General features: G+C 33.8%; 1 protein-coding gene across 3 annotated transcripts in view; it reads left to right on the top strand.

The window, feature by feature from the left end:
* The window catches only part of MAN1A1 (mannosidase alpha class 1A member 1), a 166,940-nt gene that overhangs the window by 77,810 nt on the left and 62,081 nt on the right, over nt 1–27,049 (top strand). For all 3 annotated transcript variants that reach the window (XM_074309988.1, XM_074309989.1, XM_074309987.1), the window contains one exon: nt 12,108–12,202. In XM_074309988.1, the coding sequence (XP_074166089.1) occupies nt 12,108–12,202 (95 nt within the window). The remainder of the gene's footprint in view (nt 1–12,107; nt 12,203–27,049) is intronic.

A 27,049-nucleotide genomic window follows, 5' to 3' on the forward strand; every position in this document is an offset into this window, starting at 1 on the left:
AACTGTTGTTAGGTTGCAAGAAACATAGAAACTAAAATAACATATAACTTTGTGACTATGGTATGCTATATAAATGTGAAGTGTTATTATAATTACCATTATTACTAATATTTTATTCTCATCAGAGTCTGGATAGAAACAATACTGGTATACATACTAGCATGCTTCTGTTTGTTATTTAATGTTCTTTGCACCATTGATAAAATAACTGCCTTCTGTAGCTAGATAAAGATATTAGAATATGAAATCATTTTCTGTAGAGAACAACTCTACACATGAGACAAACAGGGTCCTATACACCTCCTATGAACAGCTGATTTTGGTCTTTGCTAGTTCCTTTTATAATTTATTGTTGTTGTTGTTGAATTATCTTTGTTGCTTACTTCCCTATTTTCTTCTTCCCTTTTTCTTATTCCTTATAGATTAACTACAGTGCTTTTTATTTTTATGAGAACAACTGACAGTAAAATCATTAGAATATTAAGTCCCTGATGTCCTTTCAATTTTCATCTCTTTCTATTTTAAAGTGATCTTAATGTCAAGTACAATGTAAAAAGTTCTTGGTGCTATGCAGATGTGCAGTTGAGGTAGAATATTGCCCTTACTAAGGTCTGCATTCAGCTCTTTCAAGTTTTAAATTAAATGTGGATAATGGTGCTAAATGAGCATAAATAACATAGAAACCCCCAGCTCAGTATGAAAAAAAAAAGTAGAATCTCTGCATGATAATTCTTTCAGTTCTTGAAACATATTTTCCAATCAGCAAATATAAAGAAAAATGTGATACTTCATCACTCAAAATGAAGCTAAGATATAATAGTCATATTAACAGATCTGAATTGAAGGTATAACAATAGATTTGGTATGCTTTTATGTAATTAGAGAAATCCAAAAAGCACTTAGGAATTGCTCATAAATCTACTAAATGTTGACAGCACTTTAATAAGTTATTGCAGACTTGAATAAAAATTTGGAATGTGGATACTTACTATTTATTTTTTCTATGTTCTTCACTTAGAATAGAAAAAGAAGGAAGTTTAGGTTCTAGCCATATGGCATGAAACTTAACAGCAACATCAGAAATGAATGATGGATTATTTAATTATTTAAATGCCTGTCTGTCCTGCTCTATCATTTGGCTTCAAACTTCCCTCTACTGAAAATTGACTGACCCCAAAGTGTTTGAGAAGAGGACATATAACAATTATATTAGTGGGATGATGGAACAAGGCTTTCCAGTATTAGGAACTAGAAGGCAAAATATTCAGAATCAGCCAATCTCCTGAGTAGGGAGAAAGAGACTTTAACAGAGAGTCCCATCAAGGAGCACAAAGTCTAAATAAGAAGGTAAAGATAAAGTTAACAGGATATGAACAAAGCTGGCTAAAGGCAGATAACCCTGAGCTTATCTGTGTGGAAAGAGCAACTGTTTTGAGCTGCTGGGAGGCATGCCTGTCCTTGTTCCTTGCCATTCCCCCATCCCCCTCCCCTCATTTGAACTCTCAGGGGATACTACTCAGAGTTTTAGACTCAAAGTTAACAGCCTGTGCTGATTTGAGTTATTTCATGTTCTAGTCCCCACAGAGGGAAATGTTTATGCTCCTTATTTGTCTCCATAGAGCTAAACAAATAAGATGTAGCAGTAGTATGATATGTCCACCTATGCTTACTGTGCTGTTCCCCTGTTGTAGAATCTATAAAGTGTCATTTCAGATCGTGATAACTTGGTATAAGTATATTACTGGCAGTCTGTCACTGCGAACCTAGCAAAGGCATGTCTTACTTCCTGCCATTTTATGTATTCTCTTCATGGTTCTTTCACTGTCCAGGCAGATGACACAGGAACAATCATTTCTAGGCCTCTAACTTGGAAGTTAAGGCATAGGGATTTAAGTCTTGATTCTACCACTAACCATATAATCTAGCTTGAGTCATTTCTGTCATCCTCTACTTTTTCATTTGTTAAATGATATACTTGGACTAGATAACCTCAGAGGTAACTTTTAGTTCCAGCATTCTAATAATTAATCTCTTTATACAATTATGATTTTTGTGTCGTGGCAGTCCACTTTAAAATGCAATCTCTGGAATGATGTTCTCCTCTCAAAGTGGGTATAATTGGTAGAAAGACTAGCAACATTTTTGGAAAAACACACAGTGTTAGTCCATCTTTTTTCCTTTCGGTTTATTGAGTAATATTAGAGTTTACAGATCAAGATTTTAATTCAGGTATACGCTATATAATATTGCCCTATCATGTAATCCTCTAGTAGCTTGACTAAGATACAAAGTAGATAGGGATTGATGATCTGAGCTAGCCTCTGAATTCCTAAAACCTCAATTCAATCAGCTTATTCTCTTATTTCTGCCCTTGTTTCTTATAAACTAACCCTTCTTTGTTGAATTCTAACCTTGAGAGAACTAATTAACAAGATTAGGTAGGATGTGCCTGTACTTAAACATTCTTGAATAGAAATACTTTAAGTTCCAAGCTCAAAACTGTTCAATTCCCATATTGTTTCCCTATCAAATATTTCTTTTGGGGGAGGTGTCTTTTTCTTAAATAATAGAAGTAGTATGTGAATTTAGTATACATGAATCTTGTTGGGTTGCTGAGTGACTAGCAGGTGAGTGAGGATGTCTCTTGAGTCATTGTATTTAAAGGAGTAGTTTACTAGCCTGTAAAATCTTCAAAGTCACCTTAAAAAAATTTCTTTTCAACATCTGTTTCATGAAGAAAATTACCTTACTTAGTGATAATTGAATTTCCTTCATTATGGTCTATCTATAGATCTCTCCTTTAAAAGCTTGTTTATTTACCACTATATCTATTAAATGTTAGGTGGAAGTCAATATTACTCCCAGCACATATGCAAATGAGGGGGCACAGAGCTTAAGAAAACAGATGGGGCTGAAATCCATTCAGCATTCTCAAATCAAGCTCTATGGACTTTGGATTATCAAAAGCAGTTTAAAAAGCTTCATACTGTTAATAGTAAGAGGATTTCTCCATTCCAAAGAGTTATATTCAAAACAAGCCTTCAGTAAGACAACCCAAAGTACAGAATGTACATGGGTGCACAATAATCTTAGAATATTTTGAGGGTTTGTTTGTTTTTTTTTTAACCACTCTTGAGAGAAGATTGTTTGTAGAACAAAAAACATGAAATTTAGATAGGGTTTTAAAGAACTAGTTAAAAGGTAATTTAGATATTAAGATCTAACATTAAGAAAAAAGGCCTAGTAGAATTCTGTTAATTCTTAGCAGTGCTAATGGGTTCAGAGAAAAAAAAAAAAACAACATTCAATGGATTCAGAGAAAAAGTGTTGCTGACTCACCACTAAAAGAATAAGCACATTTTTTTTGGTAGAAGGATCTGAACTTTCCAAAGGCAATAACTTTACTTTTATTTTAAAAGCTTTCTTTTTCATGGAGTGAAGGGTATTGGTTTTAAATGTCTTTTTTGTTCATATTACTTGCCCTTTGGACGGATACCAGCCATTAATCTTTGACAAAACTTGACCCAAAAGTGTACCATTTACTTAGATTGTATAGAACATAGTAGGGAAGGTTTCATACTTAGTTGCTAATCTCTCTCCTTATTCCTGCCTCTTAATTTTTCTTCATTTTCTTAATTTTGGTGTTATATTAAGTCCCAGTTAATATCCCCTTTTCTATTGAAACTCTTTCTTGATTCTACTGAATTCTAGTGCTTTTCCTCTGATTATCACTTTTTTTCATATACATAAGGAAAGGCAAGTAGTTAGGTAAGGGGATTGTTAACTATCTGTGACACACTCCCCTCCTTTCTCCTCTCCTTTCTCCCCTCCTTTCTCTCCCCCTCCCCCCAGTAAGTCACTTATTCTCTGTCTCAGTTTCATCTATAAAATGATAATAACAATTACTTACCTGGATTGTTGTGAACATAAAATGATCAAAAAATCAAAGCATGTTATTTTTAATCCTTAAGATACTATAATGCAAGTTATAATTACTATATAGTTTTCTTGTACATAGTTATTTGCATGCTTTCTTCTTCATTCAACTGAGCTCCTTTAGAGCAGAAATTATCTTTTGTCTTTCTTTGTATCCATAGCTCTTAGCACAGTGTCTGGCATATAATAAGCACTTAATAAAAGTCTGCTGATGCCAAATTTATACTGATATGAGTCATTCAGTGATGAGTAGCACCTTCGGTATGGGAGCTTTCCAAGCCCACTTTCTCACCTCTGCCTCCGAGAAGCTATGAAATTTTCAAATAAAGAGTTTAATATCTGAGATTGGAAACTGGTGACTGGGATGCAATAATTACTTGTTTTATAAACAATTTATATTTTATCCTAGGTGTCATAGGGAGACACTGAAACGTTCTATGCAAGTTAGTAAAATGTGTATCTGTGTCTCAAGAAGATTTGGAAAGAATATATTAGAGAGACAGGCCTACTTTTTTTTAACCTAGGTTTTTAAAAACCTAGATTGAGCAAGATCTAATATAGGAGTAGCATCATACATTAAGGTCTCTCTTTACATAATGATAATTCACAAGCTTGGAAGTAGAAATGTGGTATAGATAAAATAAAAAAGTAGAAATCCTGTTGTTGTGGGTATATAGAATAAACTGCCTGGAGATATGGATGAATCTTTTCTAATGGAGATCACAAAACTGGCACAGGGCAAGCTATAGTCATGATGGATGACTTCCAAATGTCTGCCCATCTGCTGAAAGTCTCATTCCACTAAAAGCAGAGCCATCTGATAAATTTGTAATTTGCCTTACTGACAGTTTCTTCTCAGAAAGAAACTACTAATCTGGATTTAATTTTGACCCAAAAGGAAGAACTGGCAAAGCATATGGAAAAGAAAAGATCTTAGGAGGAAACAGTTCTAGCAGTTTAGAGCTTGTGGTAGCAAATAAAACATAGCCTAGATCTTAGAAAAGTAGAGAAAAAAATTCAGAGGATTTATTTGTAAGCCAGTGACCTCAGAATGGCTTTGAGGCTCTAAAAAAGAAATTCTTCATTCTGCATCACAGATTACTTCCCTTAAGCTTAAGAGACAAGGGGAAAAACATGTAAAGAAAGAAGTCAATGTGGCTACCCAAGGAACTCTCTTCTGAGTTAAACATAGAGTGTTTGTTCAGTTGTTTTAGTCAAGTATAACTCTTCAGGACCCCATTTGAGGTTTTCTTGGCAAAGATAGTGAAGATAAAGAACTGAGGTCCCTAACAGGGTTAGGAAGTGTCTGGGACTAGATTTAAATACAGGAAGAGAAGTCTTCCTGATTCCAAGCCACGTAGCTGGCCTTTATAGGACATTAATGAAAAATGTGAACCTATTAGGGGCAGCTAAATGGTACAGTGGCTGGAACACTAGGCCTATGGTCAGGAAGACCTGAATTTAAATCCAACCTCAGACATTTATTAGCTGTGAGACCCTGTGAAAGTCACTTAACTCTATTTGCCTCAGTTTTCTCATCTGTAAAATGTGTTGGAAGAGGAAATGGAAAACCACTCCAGAATTTTTGCCAAGAAAATCCCAAATGGGGTCATAAAGAATCAGATACAAGTGAAGTTTCTATGTGGAAATCTCTAATTTTAATAAAGGCCCTTTTTAAAGGATGTCCACCTTTCATTTGATTTTGAATGGTACTAAATAATAATTCAGAAGACTGGCTCATCTGACTTCTTTGTATTTGATGTCCTTCCAACAAATGAAAAGACTTTAAATAGTTTTAAAGGCTTTAAAATATATTTCTTTGAAAGTAAGCAAGATTATAATTCCCATTTTACAGATGAGAAAACCAAAATTTCCTAGACAAGGTGACTTGTGTAAAGCTTGAAGCTAGAGAAGTTTGCCAAGGCTTTATGCTCACTTCAGAAATCTTTACCAATGCCTGCGCTTATACGTATGTCTATATCTATAATTGCCTTTTATATATGTATACATTTTTCCCATTTTAGAGTTTAAATTTTAAATCAAGAACTAAGCCTGCTTAATTCGTATAGATAATAGGATAATTATTATTATTAGAAATAGTATTTATATGTTGGCAAAATGATTTTATAAACTTCTCATCTAATCCTCACAACAACCCTAGGAAATAATTACCATTTTACAGATGAATAAGTTGAGTGCCTTTACCATCTAGCATCTAAAAAGAGTGCCTTAGCATGTACCCACTTATTTTTTTTTTTTTAATAGAATGATGGTGTGTGGAATGTTATCATGCATTTATTTCATAGGTATTTGTAAAATGGTACAATTTCTTTGCTTTATTATTATTATTATTTTTTTTTAATTTTTTTTTTTTTTTTTTGCTGAGGCAGTTGGAATTAAGTGACTTGCCCAGGGTCTCACAGCTAGGAAGTGTGAATGAAGTGTCTGAAGTCAGATTTAAACTCAGCTCGTGCTCTATTTACTATAACACCTAGCTGCCCCTTCCTCCCTTCTTCCTTTCCTCTCTTTCTCTCCCCTCCTCCTTCCCTTTCTCCCTTCCTTCCTTCCTCCCTCCCTCCCACTTCAGGTATTCTACTTGAAGAAGCTGGGAAGGCAAGGCAATGTCACTTACTGCCTAAATTATTTTAAATAAACCAGTTAATCTCTCTATGCCTGAATTTTCCTTACCTGTAAAATTAAGGGGTTGAGCTAGATCATATTTAAGGTCCTATGATTCTGAGGTAAATTGCTAATGATGATCATTGATAGATATACGAGTAAAATCAGAAGTCCAGAGAAGACTTCTTGCTGGAAAATATGTTTTAGCTGTATTGAAATGTGCTTTTAGAATATCTTTGAAAGCATTTAAATTATCAAATAATTAGCAGCTTTAGCATTGCCCTCAAAAAGGGAAACTGATGGATTCTTTTCAGTATTGGTTAGTCATTGTGTGTATGTGGATTAGAAAAAAAAAAAAAGAAAATCTTCTTAATCTATTTATTTTTATTTGATTAATACTTAAAAAAAATTCTTCCCTAATAAAAAGAGTGCGTAATTGTGTAATATTTCAGTAATCTAGTGCTAATACTTAACAAGGAATTCACTTATAGTTCTGTTTATGGTCCCCTAGAAGAATGAAAAGCTCAAATTTTGAAAACAGATGCAGTGTTGGTTATGTAATGTGACATTTGGATAACATGATACTTAAAATCCTCTTATTTTTAAATGGAAAATTTTAAAGATACCATCAATCAAGTTAATGGCAGCCAATGAGCCACGTGTTGCAGAATCGTTATGATTTACACTTTAAGAGTTAGTTTAAATTGATGCATTTATTATTACTTAACTTATGTTGACATATGAATCATTTCTCTCCAGTGCTAACGTTTTAGCATATGAAAGAAACTTTTATTGTAAATGTTTATATGTCACATAAAATTCTTAGGGGAATTCATCCTCTAAGCCATTGATACATACCCAATGAATTGAAGACTGGTAGAACTTTAGGTATAGCATAATAAGTAAAATAGTAACTAAAATTTGAAGAAGAACAATAACAAACATAATGGTCTTGTTGAAATCTAAAAGTTATTATAAAATCATTTTTAAATTTTTTTTTTGCCACAAGTTTGTCCTTCCCATTTTCCTCGATTGCCCTTATCTCTACCTTCGTCCCCCACCAGAAATAGTCATCTGTGCCTCACAGATCTACAGAAGGAGAGTCGGATAACAAAATGCATAATGCTTCCCAAAACTGTGCTCATATTTGTAAAGAATTTCAATTTGTTTGGCTAATAGACCAGGCATTTGAATTTGAGCATTTGTTTCTCTTGTCTGCCAGCTAAAAATAAAAACAGGCCCACATACAAGTTAAGGTTAATGCATTTGTAATTTGAACTTTGTAATTCTTTCATTATGACATGTATGTTGGTCTTGACTATATTGTTTTTTATGCACATTTATGATATATTTCTCTTCTCCCTGATAACCTTAGTAGCACTAATCATAGTAGACTAATTTGGGAGTATATTGGTTATTTTCCATTTTTGGTTGAAAATATTCATTTTTCTTAAAGAATATAGGTTGTTCCCTGTGGGAAATCTCTGTTCACTCTGCTAGAACAGGGACAATATTGCTATCTTGAAGCAGTGATAAATTTAACTTTTTTATTGCTCCAGATCTGTAAGGATTTTCTGGTTTAGAAATCCATGCCACCAATGCATATTAACAACAACTTGCAACTTAATGTCCTGTAGAGTGTTTTGAGTCACTGAAAGGTTAAAGCCTTTGGTCACATAGTTGATATCTGTCAAAACCAGGATGTGATTGATAGTCTTTCTGACTATTAGCAGTATTCAGTCCCTACTGTATCCTCACTAGTTTCTGAGAATGCAATAGTGACCTTTACACCAGGTGATGTCCCAAAACAAAAATTAAGGACCAAAATTGGGCCAATTTCACATCTGTTGATTCATCTAATAAGTGGTTATTTAACATTTTCATCCAAAAATACTATAACCATTATGTTGTACAAGGAGACACAAGAAGTAGTAACCACTGTAGATAAGAAGCTTAAACCAGTGAGAAATAAATCAATAAACATTCATGAAACAATGATTCTTTGTAAGATGATCGTGTTATGGTTGTAGAGGGGTGGATAATGCTAAGGTGAAAAAGCTCATTCTCTCCTGGACAGCACAACTGATAAAATATCTTTGGATAAAAATGTGAAGCTATCACTTATGACTTGCTGGATAAATCAGTGATACCATACAGTTGAGCAAATGATTAAGTACTCTTAAGTTTATTAAGATACAGAAAACTAAAGGGAGAGGGGGAGGACTGAGTACCACAAAACAAGTATTTAGTCAGTTAAATTGAGAGATACTAAGTTATCACTAGTTCTAATTAAATGCTGAGCACAGAGCTAGTTGGGGATGCAAAGATGAAAAGTGAATCGGCTCCTGCCTTCAAGGAATTTGTATTCTATGGATGGAAATGGCATTACACATGTGCTTTGTTGGAGGATTTCTCAAGAGTTTCTCCAACAAGTCCACAGGTCAAATAAGCTGAGGGACCAGACTACAAAGAAAAGATATATTAATACCTTAAGGTAACTTCTTGTTTTGTTTTCAGTAACGTCCACTTCCTCAGGAAATGATACTTGGTTGTGTATATCTTATAATAGAGTGCCACGCTTGAAATCAGAAAGACTTGAGTTCAAATCTGGCCTCTAACATCCTGGGCTGGTCATTTAATTTCTGCCTTAATTTCCTCACCCATAACATGGAGATCATAATAGTACACACATAATAGCTCCCCTGGTTGTTGTGAGGATTAAACAAGATAATATTTATAAAGCTTGGCACATAGCAAGCATTATATAAATATTAGTGGTGATGATGATGGTGATATAATTGAACAGGGTTTGGATTACAGAGCCAACAAGCAGCATTCTGTTACATTTAAGTAGATCAATAGTGTATTGGTCTGAGGTAAAAAGAAAACTAATTTCTGAACTTACCTTGGGTCTCTAATGAAAGACCCATCCTCAAACTAAAAGTCTGGCAGATGGTTGACTAGAGTCCTTCTTAGAGTAAAGTTAACAAATAGATAAGAATTGCCATTTTAGTCAATCATTATGTTTCTAAAATATTTTTTCTGTCAAAATAAAAATAAAATAAATATAAGATAAGGAGAGGAAGGTGTTTTTTTGCATCTATGAGAAGCAGAAAAAGACTCTTCTAGAAAGTGGTACTTGAGCTGTTTTTTAAGAGGCAAAAATGTATATTTGAAATAGGTTAAAGAGGCTTTTCACCTTGGTGGAAGTAAAATCAAATAGTAACAGAAAGACCATGTTTGGCTTGGTGTAGACTTGGAATACTTGAGTAGAAATATTGACAATGGAATTTCAAAAGAAGTAATATATTTCCAGGAAAAATGAGTAGTACTTGATGAGTGATTAGAAATAGGGAATGATGGAAAAGGATTAGTTGAAATTTGATTCAGAGATTTCAAGCCTGCTTGGCTGAGAGAATGAGAGAGTTTTTGATTGGGCAGTGAAGTTGGAGAGGAAGAATATGGAGTGAAAGATAGTCACTAAAGATGTATAAAGTACCTAATATATTTCAGGAATTGTGCTAAGCCTAGGAATGCAGAGAAAAATAAAAGTTCCTGCTCCCAAGGAAATCATAGTCTAATAGGGGAGACAACACATCAACAACTATGTACAAACTGTATACAGAATAAAAATTAGAAATCATCAACAGAGGGCAGACAGCAGTAGAATTAAATGGGATCAGGAAAGGCTTCCTGCAGAAGAAAGGATTTTAGGAGTATCAGTGTCAGGGGAGAGAAAGCAGCACTTGTGAGAACCATTATTTGGTTAAAAAAAAATCGTGACAGCAGTCTATAGACAAGTGGAGATGTTTTTTTTTAAGGTAGTAGAAATCTAAAATTCTTTTATTATAGGCTCTTTTGTATTATTACATTTTGAGGATGGAACCTGTGTGTATTTTGGCCTTGTATCCCTAGTAATCACTCTAGCACTTTACACATAGTAGGCATGTAATAATTTACTAAACTGATGGGATACTAAATTATGAGTGTTGCAGTAGGTGATGGTTGAAGATGTGAAATTAATTAGATCACTTCTCTTAAGGGTGAGAGACTAAATTGAAAGAAAAGAATAGACAATTTAGTACTTAGTCTTATGGATTTAGCCTGTGATCCAATGACTTGGCAAATGCCCATTAATAGAAGGAAAGTGTAGAAAGGGCACAAAGAAATAGATGGAAAGAGTGATATAGATTCTTAAAGAGGGGACTACCAAAGATTAAGGAAAATTTTTCTTTTGGGGAAGAGGTTAAAAGTCATGTGTAAATCTGAATTTATGTATATTTGTATTCCTATTTTAGCTGATTTTTAAAATAATACTTGAACTTTAATTTGATCAAGGGCTAGAGAAGCAAAAGATAAATAAAACAATTATTGAACAAGTTTCTTAACCTTGATCCCTGGGAGCAAAGGGGGTAATAGATTTTTCCAGATAGTTTTCTCTTCTAGCTTTGGAGACTCAAAAAATGTTGAAGGTGAAAGGGGTTATTGGATGGAGGTAGACATACATACAGAGAGAAATTATTAAATAATCAGTTGTTAATATTAGGGAAATTCAGGTTTTTTCTTTCTATTTCTTTCTCTACTATGTCAAATCAGCCAATGAAGCCTGTATTGTAGATTTTAACATTGGATTAAGATTGGATTTTAACATTCTTCTCAGTCTTATTCAGACCCCACCCAATTTGGAAAGCTTAGTTCTGATTAAAGTAAAAAGAATTTAATCTAGATGAATCCCAGCCCATTCTGTCCTTTTGACTTCCTCTTATAAAATGTAAGCTAGATTCTACAGGAATGGGATTCCGGAAAGACCTAGAATTATTAGTGTATCATGTTCTTTAATCTACAAGCCACATTGCCACCTTTGTTCAGGTGAAGTAACTACAGAATAGATTGAAAAAAGGAAAAGATAGAATAAGATTAGACAATAGGAACCCAGTAGTCCCTGCTTAAGGAGAAAGACATTGAAAACTTGTCTTGCTAGGGGCATTGGTAAGTATTTGAAAAACGACCAAGTTCTTACTCTTTAATTATCTTCTAGGCTTCAGTCCTAGTCTCCCATGCCTTAAGTAAAGGGGAAAACTAGATGTGTGGATGGAAGAGATTTCTGAATATATCCATTCTATAAATCTTGAAGATCTAGGATTTTTATATCTCATGGTGCTCCATCCACAATACAGTTTCTATGCCCTAGTGAAGAAACTCCCTAAGTTGTTATGATTGAAATAAAAATGGTGGACAGCTCTTAGATGATGAGCCTCTCCTGTAACTAGGGTATTCAGAGTATTCTTTGAATGTCAAACATACAGACTTTCACTGTTGTAGGGTTTCAGAACTTAGGATCCACTGACTGTCAGCAAGAAATGAAGTCTTCACCTTGATCAAGCAAGTTGTATCAGAGTAGAATTTTTTGTGGGGATCACAAAATATATCCAAAATCATTTCTATTTCTTTCTTTTTTTTTTTTTTTTTAAATTTCAAATAAGACGGAATAGCATGGTACATTTTATCATTTTACTTTGACTTGTAGTTTATTAAACTGTTTAACTTTGCAGATATTTCGAAAGAAAGCAGTGGAACTTGGAGAAAAATTACTTCCTGCATTTCACACACCTTCTGGAATACCTTGGGCACTGCTGAATTTGAAGAGGTAAAATTCTTAATTTAATAGGAGGATGAGTTATTATTTGAGTCCAGGGCTGATTAATTTGTTAGTATTTTGTACTCTAATCTTGTACAGGCTGATTAGCTTTGCTGTTCTGCTTAGCCATTTCACAGATATTTGCCATTGGTCACAATTAAGACCAGGAAATAGAACTCAGTGTTTTCCAAGTACTGTGAGAAAGTCAATTATAACATTAAGTCAGAGGCATTATTTCTACATTTACAAAGAAATATCATATTGTCATTGTTTTGCTCAACTGAAAGAATTCTGTTTCTATTAAGCACTTCTCAGGGGACCTCGAACATTTTGTCATGGATATAAGCTTCATACCAGAATGTTTTACACAATACAAGCATTCTTGCCAGTAGATGAGCATCAATCTTAGAGTAATTATGTGATGGAAGGTTCCCATAAGACCATCCAGGTTGCCCCTGAACCTATGAGAGGATCAGTTCACAAACCTATGAAAACCTCCAAAGGTGAATAGATTCTTGAGTTGATAAAGCTTTTCTGGTTGCTCTGTTCCCTCAGTTGCTCTGTTCCCTCACTGTAGAAAGGAGAGCAGTTCTGCCTGTGAAAAAGGTGGAGGGGGGGAGGTGTTGGTTAATCAGTCTATAAGCAAGCTACAAGGAATCCTGGAAGGAAGATTTAAGGGAGCTTCCTTCTCATTGTTCCTGTTGGGTTGTTTGAGCATTCCTTGGATTAACCATTTTCTCTTAGCCTAACTCAATTAATTCTATCTCAACAAAATATGAAAGCAATGTCTATTCTCATACTTATGGTCTTGCTTTTATAATAAATGCACGTGTACACCTAAAAATATACAATTTTATCAGTATTGTCCATGCAAAAGTACCAAATCAAAACTTTTAAAAATAATGCACATTAAATTGTAACATAGGTTTCTTCAGAATTTTCTTCCTAAATATTTTAGGCTAGCACCTGTTTTCATTCAAACCTAAAAGGTATTATTATTCAGTTAATTTTTATTTCACATATCCTTTGTTTTAATCTATTATTACATATATCTGATGGATTGAAAGCTATACTGTAGATTACATATAATATTGGCCATGTGGCTCATGCAATTGAATTATCTTTAACTGAGGTGCTACTGTATCAAGAATTTCATAATATGATGTATCAAGACTAGTTCTTCTCTTGAAAGGGAATGTCCTAAGGTTTCTACTGTGCCAACTTGGGGAGCATCTCTCTCTAAATCCTTTCCATCTCAAGGAAGGGGTCCTAAGAGGCTACATGATATAAGGGAAGGAACAATACCTTTAAAATTTTATTACATACCTTTGTTATCTACCTCTTTGTCCTTAGGTCAAGTCACTTAATTTCACCGAGTCTTAGATTGCTCATCTGTAAAATGAAGAAGTTAGACTAGATGACCCTTTACCTTTAAATCTATGTACTCTGTCCTGTTAAATTAAACTTCAATATATTCATGAAAAAAAAATGCTCCAAATCACTAGTAGAAAATTACAAATTAAAACAACTCTAAGGTTCCATCTCTTACCCATCAAAAGATGGCAAAGATGGGAAAGAAAAAAAACTATTAAAATAGTTGGAGAAACTGAAAACAAGAACACTTAAATTACTGAATTTGTCCAGTCATTCTGGAGAGCTCTTTGAAATGAGCTCTCCAGAGCTCTTTTCTATACTCAGAGGTTACACCATATAAGTATGAAAGAGACTCATGAAAAAGCTTGCTGTTATCTCTCGGCCACTTCAAATAAACCCCCTCATTTAAAGAAAACAAACAACAAAAATCAAGCATACAACAACATAAATCAAGCAAAAATCAAGAATATAAAATGACTTCTTCAGATATCTTGCTTTTTTCATAGAAATATACAATATTAACTTCCATGTTTCCAGACTTTTCTCTGTATGGAATAGTCCCAAATATCATCTTGACCACACTTGAGTATAACGCTCACCTACCTATAAACATGCTCCTGCCAGATATTTTGGTTGTTCTTGTGTGTACTACTTTGAAGGGAAGGAATCCAGATAAAATGGAAAGGATCTACCCATTAAATAAACAAGAAAAAAGTTTAGGAAATGAATAGAATTTTAGAAAAGTTACCAATTGTAGAACTCTGTAGAAAACTGAATGGAAATAGAAAAGAATATACTTTTTCTTAGCTGTACATAACACCTTCACAAATTGACCATATATTAAAGCATAGAAAGCTCACAAATAAAAAAAGCAAGCAACAATGGAATCATTCCTTTTCTCCTAATTAAACAAATTACACCATATAAGTATGAAAGAGACTCATGAAAAAGCTTGCTGTTTCTCCTTCCTATCATTGATATATTACTCATTAAAGAAGAGAGGTAGTGAACAGAAATATTAAATCCAGTCTTTTCAGATCATAATGCAATAAAAAATATTTTGAATTTTCAATATTTGGCCAGTTTGAAGCATAAATTGAAATTTAATTCAAACTAAATAATCTAGTCCTAAAGAATGAGGGATCAAGGAACAAATAATAGATATAATCAATAATTCCATTAATGACAATGACTATGAGACATCATCCCAAAATTTGTGAGATGCAGCCAAATGGATCTTAGGAGAAATTTATATCTCTGAATGATTACATCAGTGAAAGAGAAAGAGAAGGTAAATGAATTGGGCATACAACTTAAAAATAAATTTAGAAAAATACTGAATTAAAATTATCTGTTTAAGTACCAAAATAGAAATCTTTGAAATCAAAGAAGACATAATTAAAATTGAAAGTAAAGGGAAAAAACATTAAACAGATTAAATAAAAAGGACATGGACTCAATATGAAGAGACCTAGCTTCTAGTTTCAGTTCTTCTATTATTATTTAGCTGTAACATTTCAGATCTTTTTTTTTTTACTTTGCTGAGGCAATTGGGGTTAAGTGACTTGCCCAGTGTCACATAGGTAGGAAGTGTTAAGTGTCTAAGGCCAGATTTGAACTCAGGTCCTCTTGACTTCAGGGTTGGTGCTCTATCCATTGCCCCACCTAACTCTCCCCCATCCCCCCCCCCTTTTTTTTTCTTTAGGGGGAAAAAAATTGTTAGAACCCATTGGTAGAATGAGAAGATTAAGCTGAGGAAGGAATTCTTAACTTTTTTGGGTCATGGATCCCTTTAACAGTCTGGTATAACTTATTACTTTATGGACTCTTCTCATAACAGTGTTGTTGAAGAAAAAATTTTAATCCTAATACCTTAATCAGAGTTTTGGTTCCAGTCTTCCATAAACAGCTTTATTTCATGTTTCATTAATCTACAACCATGCTATTTCTGAATTAGAGAAATATGCAGTATGATAGTTCCCCCATGCCATCCTTCATGATTTTGTCCCAAGGTAAAATCCAGTAATATTTATTAGAATGTTGAATAATAAACAGATACATTAAAGTTCTAAGTTAATATTTCATAATTTGTTGAATAATCAAATCCCTGTCTCATTCTTTAAACTTCCACAATATTTGCAAACATATAAAATACAAATAATTACAAAGAAAATAGATTTGAAAATAAAAATTGAAATAGTTATCCCCCAAAAAATGTTTTTAAAGTTCCCAAATCCTAGATTAAGAACTTTTGGATTAGATTGCCTTTAATCCATTCCAGCTGTGACTGTACTAAGTGTTGTTTTCTAAAGGGTCAAGAAATTGGAGTAGTATATTAAACAAGCTGAAGATATTTATAAACCTGTATTGTAGCTATTTCTTAGAAGGGAAAACATTTTAAAAAAAAAAACACTGATAGTAGTCATTGCCATCTTTTCTTTGAACAAGTATACTTAATAGCACAACAGGACAATTGATCTGATTTGGTTTAGTTTCATTCATTTTGAAGAACCAAAGTTTTTAAAAGCTCACTTGTTAAAAGGTAAATGAAGTTGCAGCTACAACTCCTTATTCAAGAAAACTCATTGTTGAAGTAGAAATGCTTATTACTTGTTAATTTTAAATCTGAACTCTTTTCATATTTTTCATCTTTGCTATCAGTATCACTAAGTACATTTGAACTCTCATTTTCATGTTTTTCTATATTATCTAATATGAAAACTTTTATGTGTTTAAGATAAAAATATTGTTTTTTAATATTTGTAAAGAAAGTTGCAAAACTGAAGATTATTAAACCATATTGTAAGATTCCCAATTAAATTTTCAAACTAAAATGGGTAAGATTATATGACCATCTGGCTGCCAATAGAAGTAGTTCTGGATTACATCTGGCAGCTGTTAATTTTCACTTCAGCTGAAGCATAATAAATTCTGCTCCAGTCCTTTACCTTTATTCTGTTTGTGTCTCTCTGCTCCAACTATATTTCTTATAAACAACATATTGTCAGTTTCTAGTTTTTAATCCATTCTGCTTTCTGCTTCCATTTTATGGCTGAGTTCATCTCATTCATATTCACATTCACACTAACTGTATTTCCCTCCATCCTGTTTTTTTCTTCTCTCCCTTAACTTCTCCCTTCTCCCCTCTCCCTCTCCTCTTTCTCTTTTCTCTCTTCTCTCCTCTCTTCTCTTTTTCTTTTCTCTCTTTTTCCTCTTTCCCTTCAAAAAGTCTGTTTTGCTTCTGACCACCACCTTTCTCAGTCTGTTCTCCTTTCTCTCAATAACCCTGCATTGTGTTATCTACTTTCCCCTTTTCCCCTCTCATGTTCTCCACTGTACAACCTCTTCTTTTTATACCTCTTTTATGTGACATAATTTTCTCATTCTACCTCTTTCCCTCTCCCTTCTCCCAGTGTATCCCTCTTTCTTAACCCTTAATTTTAATTTTAAAAATAACTTTCATCATAATCAATTCAATCTATCTCCCCCCCTCCCCCCGCATACACACACACAGACCTACCTCCCATATAGGTATTTAAACCATTTAACCTTATTGACTCCCTTATGGTTTCCTTTATCCTGTTTACCTCTTTATACTTTCAATCTTTTATTTGGAAGTCAATTCTATTCTGTTCTGGTCATTTTGTCAGGAATTCTTAAAAGACCTTTATTTCATTAAATGTCAGGTTCCCCCCCCCCCCCCTTGTTGGATTATACTCAGTTTTTCTGAGGTTATTCCTAGTTGTAATCATTTGCCTTACAGAATATTTATATTTCAAGCCCTCCATTCCTTTAATGTGGAATCCACTAAATCTTGTGTGATTCTGATTGTGGCTCAATAGTATCTTTTTTTTTTTCCCCCCCCTCTGGCTACATGAAGTATTTTCCCCTTAATCTAGAAGCTCGAGAATTTGGCTGTATTATTTCTAGGAGTTTTCATTTTGGGATCTCTTTCAGGAATTGACCAGTGGATTCTTTCCATCTCTTTTTTACCTTCTGGCCTTCTGGTTCTAGTTTTTGTTGATAGTTTTGTAAAATGATCTTTTTTAATCATAGCTTTCAGATAGTCCAATAATTCTTAAATTATCTTTCCTCCCATCTATTTTCCAATGTTGTTTTTCCAATGAGATATTTCACATTTTTGCTTTATTTTATTTTATTATTTCTTGATGTCTCATGGAGTCATTAGGTTTCCTTTGCCCAGTACTAATTGGAATTATTTTCTTCAGTGAGCTTTTGTACCTCTGTTTCCATTGGTCAATTCTATTTTTTAAGGAACTTCTTGTACCTCTTTTACCATTTGGCCAGTTCTGTTTTTTTTTTTTTTTTGTTTTTTTTTTTTGTTTTTTTGGTTTTTTTTTTTAATGTTATTTCAGTGTTGTACAGGGTTGTTTTTTTTTTGTTTGTTTTGGGTGCTTTCTTTACTAAGCTGTTGACTCCTTTTTCATAATTATCTTGTAGCATGTCATTTATTTTCCCCAATTTTTCTTCCACTTCTCTTATTTGATTTCTTAATAGGCCTTTTTGAACTCTTCCAGAAATTTTTTGGGGGGCCATTTTCCAATTCACATATTTCTTTGAGGTTTTGGATGTGGCAGTTTTTTACTTTTTTTGTCTTCTGTGTTTTGATCTATGACACCATAGACACTTTCTCTGGTCAGATTCTTTTTTTGTTGTTGTTTGTTTATTTTCCAGCCTAAATTTCTTAACTTTTAACTTTATGATATTAAGGTTTCATTCTGCTGACAAAGTTGAGGGGGCACTATCGCAAGTTTCAGGTTTTTCATGAATTTCAGAGTTAATTCTGAGGTATCTGTAAGTTTTCGTTTCTTCTAAGGTGGTATGATCTAAGGGGAAATATGGTCACTGCTCCCCTGGACTGTAACACTGGTTTATGAGCACTTAAAGCACAAATATTCTTCCCCTTGCTGGAACTATGACCAGAATCCCTGCTCCCATGCAACTGTAAATGCTTTTGTTTTTTATGACCCTGGAATTATTACTTGGGCTCCTATTTTGTGCAGTCAGAAGTGTTAATGCTTCTTTCTGCTTTAGACCTGAGACCAGGTCTCCTACTTCTCTGTGAGTGATCACAAACACTTCACTTTGGAATTGTGACTAGGGTTCTCACAAGCAATGGTCCTTCCTCTTCACTTTGTGATTGTGACTTAGAATTGTGTATGGACAGGACACCAGGGCCCTGTACCCAGTGCCAGCAAGTGATTCTCTGTAATCTCTTTCTGGCCAGTTTTCTGATCCATTGCCACCTGAGAATAGAGAGCTCCTGAAACTGATGCAACTGCTCACAAGGTCTGCTACTAGTTTACTGGGGCTTTCCAGGCCCAACTACTCCTAATCCCACAGTGAAACAGATCTTTCCTGGAATTGTTTTGGGCTAAAAAATCATTTCACCTCACTCATTTGTTATATGACTCTCCTGTATTCATTTTGAAGTGTTATTTTAAAATTTTAGAGGGGGAATTTGGGAGTGCTCAGGTGACAGCTCTTTAGAGTACTCTACTTCTGGCCATGGAACTGATTTATCTTTTTAAAAAAATATGATAATTGTGGAAATATATGTAGAAGAATTGCATGTGTTTAACTTATATTGGATTACTTGCTGTCTAGGGGAAGGTGTAGAGCAAAGGGAGGGAGAAAAAATTTAGAACATAAGGTTTTGTAAGGATGAGTGCTGAATACTATATGAATAAGTATTTGAATATGTTTTGAAAATAAAATACTTTATTAAAAAGAGAATATGATAAATAATAGGTCTTTTGCAAGAAAAAAAAAAGTTAAGATGAGAAAATGAATGCTGAAAGCAGAAAGTCTATACTTGGCACATTTTATTTTCCCAGAGAAGGCAAAGGTTTAGCCTAATACTAGATTCTTGATACTGGAATAGAAATAATAATGTCAATATGGGCTGTTTGTGACAATTCTTTGTGTCTTTTCTTAACAATAAAATCCATAAGTATGATTATAATTTCATAATTAGGATCTAAGATGATTTTAAGTATTTTCTGCTAATAATAGAAGTAAAGATTTAGAGCTGGAAGGTCTTTCAGATGCCATCTTATCCATTTCCCTTTATACTTGGGCACTTCAAGGTTTATAAAGTACTAGTCTCACAACATTCCTATTGTTCAGTGGTATTTTATATAGGAGAAACTCATTTTGCATATCAGAAATCCTGTATTCAGAGAGGTTAATTGATTTGTTACACATACACATAAAGGATTGTAGCCCTTTGGGGTTTTTTTTTTCACAATCACCAGGGGAAGCTTTCAAAAAAAAAAAAAAGAAAAGAAAAAGAAAAAAAGTAAGCACTGTGCAGTGAGGAGTGTAGCATTTTCCCCTTTTGTAAAAAAGAGTAATGTAAAATAAGTCTGAGTATAAGTTAACTGTATTATAGAGTGCCTTAAAAACCATACTTAAAGGGGATGTATTTTGTCCTATAGGCATTGAAGATCCCATGAAGGATTTTCATATGAAAAATGTATAGGCTTATGTCAGACTTATGTCTCACAAAGTTTATTTTGGCAGTTGTGTTATGAATGGATTTGGATATACTGGAGTCTGGAAAATGAGTTAAGAAGCTGTTCTTAATTATCTGGGAAAGATATGACAAGGGTCTGAGAGGGCAATAGTTCTTCAGTAGAAGGAAGGAAGGAAGGAGCATGGATGGAAACAATTTAGACTCAGGGGCTCTGAACTTGAATCTCACCAATGTCACTAAATACCTAGATGACATTAGGGGAGTCACTTAATTTCCCTGGGCTTCAGTTCTTCCCCCTATAAAATGAGTAGATTATATAGGATAATTTCAAAGAGCCCTGTCAGCTCTAAATTTGTCATCCTAAATCATGTATGAGTTGACCAGCTTTGATTACTATAATGAACAAAAAAACATATTTTCCTTTATATCAACCCAGGTTCCTAGTACAGTGACTTGTAAAGTAGGTGTGAGTCAAATGAATACGATAGTAAAATACACAGATCCTGCCTTTAAGGAACATTATAGTTGGGAAGGTGAAAATTTATAACTTCACTAGTTTGTTGTGAAGAAAATACTTTTAAATTTTTGCTCATACAAGCAAAAACAGTTATCCTGTTTGCTTCATTTTACAAATGAACAAACTGAGGCCCAGAGAGATGTTTTCTTCAAGGCCATATGGATAGTTAATAGCATAGTCAGAACTTTAAAAAAAAGTCTTTTCTTCTCACTTCTGTGCCAGTCTTCTATTGTATCACGTTGCCTATCAACAAAGACATAAAATAAATAGCAATGTAAGATAATTTGTGCAGTGTCAAATTAGCAGTTAAAATAAAATAAAATAGCATCCCCCAGAGCAATTGTTTGATAGCATTTATCCTATTTTACAAGCATATTCCTAGAAAAAGCCTTCCATAGAATCAGTATTAAATGACTTCTAGTTTTGTATACCAGTACTGAATTACTAAGCTGCTAGACACCTCCACCTGAAAATACCAAAAACAGCTCAGATGTGTTCAAAATTGAACATTATCTTTTTTCTAAATGTCTTCACTCTTCCCAACTTATTTCTGTTAATGGCACTAACATCCTTCTAATTAAGCTAAGTGTGCAACCTGAGACATCCTCATTCTAACCTATCTCCCAATCATTACCAGGTCTTATCAAGTTTACTACTATAAAAATCACTTATAGCCATCCCTTTTCTTCAATAATAGATGAATTACCCTAGTTCAAAACTGTATAATCTCTTGGATGATATTGAACTATTGTAGTGGCATCTGAATTGTTTAGCCTGCTTTGTTTGGGTCATTACCCTCTCAAGTTCACCTTCCACAAATGAGTAATGCATGAGATTGACATTCATTCCCCTGTCCAAGAACCTTTAGGGGTTTTTCTGTTGCCTCTAGGATAAAATATCACTCCCCTGACTGAAAGTTAGAACCCTCACTGCCCAGTTATGTAGTGCATCTTTAGAGATTTGTTTCACAATTTTCCCTCTCCTGTACTTTGTGATCTGCCCTATCTGACCCTCAGGACTATTTTATCTTCTGTGTTTGTCTCTCTCTCTCTCTGTCTCTTTCTCTCTCTCCATATATATATATATATATATATATATATATATATATATATTTTAAGTGACTTGACCAGGATGACTAGGAAATATTAAGTGTCAGGACTATTTTATCTTCTGTGTTTGTCTCTCTCTCTCTCTCTGTCTCTTTCTCTCTCTCCATTTATATATATATATATATATATATATATATATATATATATATATATATATATATATATATATATATATATATATATATATATATATATATATATATATATATGTGTGTGTGTATTAAGTGACTTGACCAGGATGACTAGGAAGTATTAAGTGTCTGAGGCCAGATTTGAACTCAGGTCTTCCTGACTTCAGGGCAGATGCACTATCAGACACTCTTGCTACCTAACTGCCCCCTTCTTATATTTTTGCAAACTGCCTGAAATGTACTTTTTACTTAATTCCAATTAGGAATCTTGCTCCCTTCAACTTAGCTACCACCTTCTTCTCCATAAGATCTTTTCTGATTCTCCCCTTTGTTCTCTTAGTTTTTAGTGTTCTCTCCAAAAAAAATGTTCTATGTATACTTTGTATTTGTGTGTGTTTGTAGTCCATAAGTAGTTTGTAAGCTCTTGGAGTTCAGGGAATGGTTTGTTAGTTTGGTTTTTGTCTCTTTTAGACCAACCTTTACTTATTGTAAGTTTCTTATGGGCTGTTGTTGTTTAGTTATTTCAATCATTTCTGATTTTTCATGTTATTTTGGATTTTTGTGGCAAAGATACTGTATTAGTTTGCCATTTCCTTCTCTAACTCATTTTTACAGATGAGGAAACTGAGTCAAATAGGGTTAAGTAGCTTGACCAGGGTCAGGTGTCTGAGGCCAGTACTGTTCACTGTGCCATCTAATTGCCCATTTCTTAGCAAATACTTAATAAATATAAATAAACATAGCAGGTACTTAAATGTTTATTGAATTGAACATTTTACCTGTGATATAATTGGGAAAGAAATCTTACTCCTAAATTATGAAGAGTTAGATATCTGGACTCAAATATAAAATGAATCCCAATATTTGTACAACTTGAAGATGATATTGCTCCATCTTGTTTTGCCATTCTTAATGAAATAATCTTCAGTTGTACAATATGTAAATATAATAAGCAGATTTGTTCTAGGAGAAGAATAGAAAATTATAACTACTTTCATTGTTTGGAGGGAGAAGGAAGGAATGTGGAATAAATCATTTTCATAACTTGCTGTTGTATTCATTGATTTTTCTGAATTGCTGATTTTCTTTGTTTAATCTTTTATTTCAAGGGATAATTTTTATGGTACTGAGAGGAGGGGAAGTTTAAAAATTACAGTAATACAAAAACAAAATATGTCATAGTCTTTTTTTTTTTATTATTTTAAAAATAATTTTTTCTGTTCCAAATTGAGTTTTCAGTTCTAAACTGAACTATTGCTCCCTTAGTCAATATTGCCTTTTTCTTCACTGACTCATTCTTCAAAGTTATTTCTTCTTGTTCCTTCATAAATGTCTTATCTTCTTTCTAGGTAGGTTCAGTTCTGATGCCAGCTTCTCTCTACAGCCTTCCCTCCATCCTCTCCTTATCTTATACTTCTCTGTGAATTTAATGTTTTTCCCCAGTAGAATTGAGAGTCTTTATTTGGTTTTTGTCTTTCTAGGACTCTTTTAAGTGATATCTTAGATCATATTGAGAATCCTTCAAATCTGTTTTTGAAAAAAATATTCTAAAATTAGCTTTATATCTTCATCTATAATAAATTATTGTCTGGGAAATCTGATTTTATTAATAGATTAATTACTATTCAGCAGTGACTTGTACAAGTAATCTGTAGCCTAGTTACTAGGCAGGCAGGCAGGCATGGCAAGAATGATATTAATTGTTTATAAGATTTACAAAATAAAGATAAATAAGAAATGACAAATCTCTTTTTAGTTAAATCACTTTTTAGTCAGTGACTTGCTAATAGATTTATTTTTGATAGAACACATTTTCTTTACATGTAAGAATGCCAAAATATGAGGTTTAATCTTGTTATTGCTATCAGTGAGAGGCCCAATATGGCTTTTCTCCCCTTCCTACAGAAGAAAAATCACCTTCCTGAGTTGTGAATTAAGTATTTCATCATTTCCCTATTTCCTGGCATAATTCAAGCCTAGATAGAGTAGACTTATTAGATTTTGATTTTCCCAAAGTGGGTCCTCAATTTAAAATACTATAGTTAACTTTCCCATTATTCATGTGTATCGTGCAGTATAGTGTTTGGACTTTCCTAATTATTACTCTGTCTTTTCTTGATAAATAGGTTGAGTTTCGCAATACAACATTCTATCCTTTGTTTCTCTTTATGGATTATTCTGAACTGACAGATGCCTGGTGGCTCTATTAAGTTTTCTGAATAGTTTACTGATATTTGCTGCCTATTGGTCCAGCTTATAGAATGTGCTAGTAAATGGCTCATTTCCATTTCAAACGTGGGCTAGTCTGTAAGGCTGATGAATTATGCACAACTCCTTCAGTTGGGTTTTAATCTTCCACTTTTAAAAGTAACTTTATTTACTGGCTACTCTATTCATCCAACCAAGTTTAAACTGTATCATTAAATATACTTCTGCTCAGGACATTATGGTTCTGATTGTAATTAAAGTGCAAAGGGCTTTACTTTAAATGAAATGAGGATTTAAGTGGCAATGTTCTTAGCTAGCATTTGTTATTCAAGGGGAAGATTTTCTCTAGGGAACTAGTTTAGTTAAAGAGATTTTAACAAAGTTTCTTAGATTTCTGCCTATCCTAATGTTATTGAATGATCACTTACTAGAATGAAGTTGGCTTCTCTAGCAAAGAATAGTTTCTCTATTGTGCATATGGGGAAACTGAGGGCCAAAAATGATGAATGCCATGTCTATCCTTACACAATCCAACCTAAATCAATATTAAATTCCTTAAACTTACAAAATATGTAAGTGCTACTATTTTCAACTGATATTGAAAAAAAATAAAGTTTTTGCAATATAAAAATGACATTGGCCATTTTTCTCCATTGCTATTATTAGCCTTGTATTCAGGTCCTGAATCACTTGGGATTGGCTCTATTCATCTGTTTCTTTTATTCAAGGGAACTTTGAATTGAATTAAAGTGACCTTCAGTTGGAGGTATTATGAGGCAACTACTTCTAGAATTGTAAAGCATTATATCAATATGAATTTTTTTTTTTTTTTTTTTTTACTATTATGGAGGGGGTATTTGGCTTTCTAATGGAACTGTGATTACATTGTTATTAAGAACTACCAGGATTAAGAAACTCCTTCTATCCTATATAATTAGAGAGTTGCCTAGACTAGAGTACTGATGAGGTAAGTAATTTTGCCCAGAATCATAATAGTAGCATATGGCAAGCCTTGCCAGCCTTCTTTCCCCCGCAGCATGCTTCCTTTATTGTAATTTTTATTCAAACGAGGTTTTACTGAGCCCTCTTCAGGAATGCTTGTCCACCTTTGGTGTCCCCCTTCACCCAACTTTCACTGGTGGCTCTAAGAAGCTGCAACATTCACAGTAGCTACATCCTGATAAACCATTTCAGCAAATAGGCTAAACCAGATTGAAAGTGACTGACAGGCCTCAAACTCATTGGTGAGTTATGGGGATGTCTACCCCAAGTATGTGAAGACTTCCACCAGGGGAGTGAGCAATAGCCATGAAAGCAGCTATAACAGGCATTATGGAGCCCTTCATTCACATTTAGACATTGAAGACCCCAAGGTTTTCCATGGCATCTTGGGCCATTGCTAGCCATCCTTGACTTTTGTTTTGCCATTAGACTCCAGTGAATTTGGAAGAGAGAGTGACACTACAATTCTTATATACAATTCATTCTTAAGCCAAGATGTTACCTAGTGATAACATTGGTTCTTTTTTTTTTTTTTTCCTGAGGCTGGGGTTAAGTGACTTGCCCAGGGTCACACAGCTAGGAAGTGTTAAGTGTCTGAGACCACATTTGAACTCGGGTCCTCCTGAATTCAGGGCTGGTGCTCTGTCCACTGCGCCACCTAGCTGCCTCAACATTAGTTCTTTTTGAAAATGAAGGATGACCAACAAAAATTCTTCATAATAGCATAAATGGATTTTAAATTCAGAATTCCAGCATCATTATTAACATTGATTTAAATCCTTTTCATGGAGTTCTTGAAAGATTTTTTAATAAGGATATATTATTGCTAGTAATGAAATTAGGGCTATTCAACCTAAAGAAAGAAACCAAAATGTTAAAACTTTTTCAAAAGCAGAACATTGGCCTATGTATTCTTGAATTTGGAGTAAGTCAGCATCCTCTGGAAATCATTTAAATGTAAATCCTGTAATCCTGATCTCCCAGAGAACTACAATGTGCTGTAACCTCTATGTGGTTCTATACCAATACTTCTGTATCCCAACGATGTGCATTTTCTGCTTACTCTGGATTTGAGATTTAGTAGTTAGGAAGCTTTCTTCTTCTAGGCTGCCTGTGAAGATATTTCCCTATGCATTGATGATTTCTCAGTCTTTAATTATAGAAGAAATACTTTCATGTAAAGGATGGGAATGTAACAATCCTTAATTCTGTTAGAAATTGACTGAGCAGACCAAGGCTTGTCCAATTCTACTCCTCCTCGCTGCACAGAAAAAGACAATTCCACACATCCATATCATTGTTGTTCTGTTTATCCTAGTATGCCTAATCCTAAATCACTTTAGTCAAGCCTCTACTGCTATTGATATCCAAATAATTACCCAAAGTTTCCACTTATTTTTAACTAAATAGCCTGCTACTACTCTTGCAAGCAAGTAATTTCAACCATTAATTACCCTCTTAAGATTTTATGACTTCTTGGGTGTTTTGTTTTCTTTAACTTTTATTTTCATCCTATAAGAATGGAAACTAATTGAAGCCCATTTCAATGCAGAGGGAAACAGGTATATTTTTAATGAACACTTCAGTGTAACTCTTAAACTGGAGAGCTTTTTAAATGAAACACTTACTCTTACCGGGGTTTCAGTCACAATAGCTTCATCATTAGGAACTGATGAGCTGGTCATATACCTGAAGATATAGCAAAGGAAGAAACAAAGAAAGGTGGTAATTATCATTCCTTGTAGAGTAATAGGAGGGAAATGAGGCATCATTTGAGATCATTTAATCCCCTCAAGAAGCTTCAGATCACAGTCAATGGTCAGGCATAAATAGTAACTAGAATATACTAAAGGGACTTAATTGTTCTAAGTAGGCCAATAAGTATGGCAGACTAGAGTGCACTTAAACTTCACTTTATAGCCTCCTTTTTTGAAGCCTAAAGAAAAAAACAATTCCATCCAAAGTGAGCTTTGCAATCACTCACATGTTATGGAAAGTATGGAACTTGAGGCTAAA

This window comes from Sminthopsis crassicaudata, chromosome 4 (genome assembly GCF_048593235.1).
Source record: "Sminthopsis crassicaudata isolate SCR6 chromosome 4, ASM4859323v1, whole genome shotgun sequence".
Taxonomy (NCBI): domain Eukaryota; kingdom Metazoa; phylum Chordata; class Mammalia; order Dasyuromorphia; family Dasyuridae; genus Sminthopsis; species Sminthopsis crassicaudata.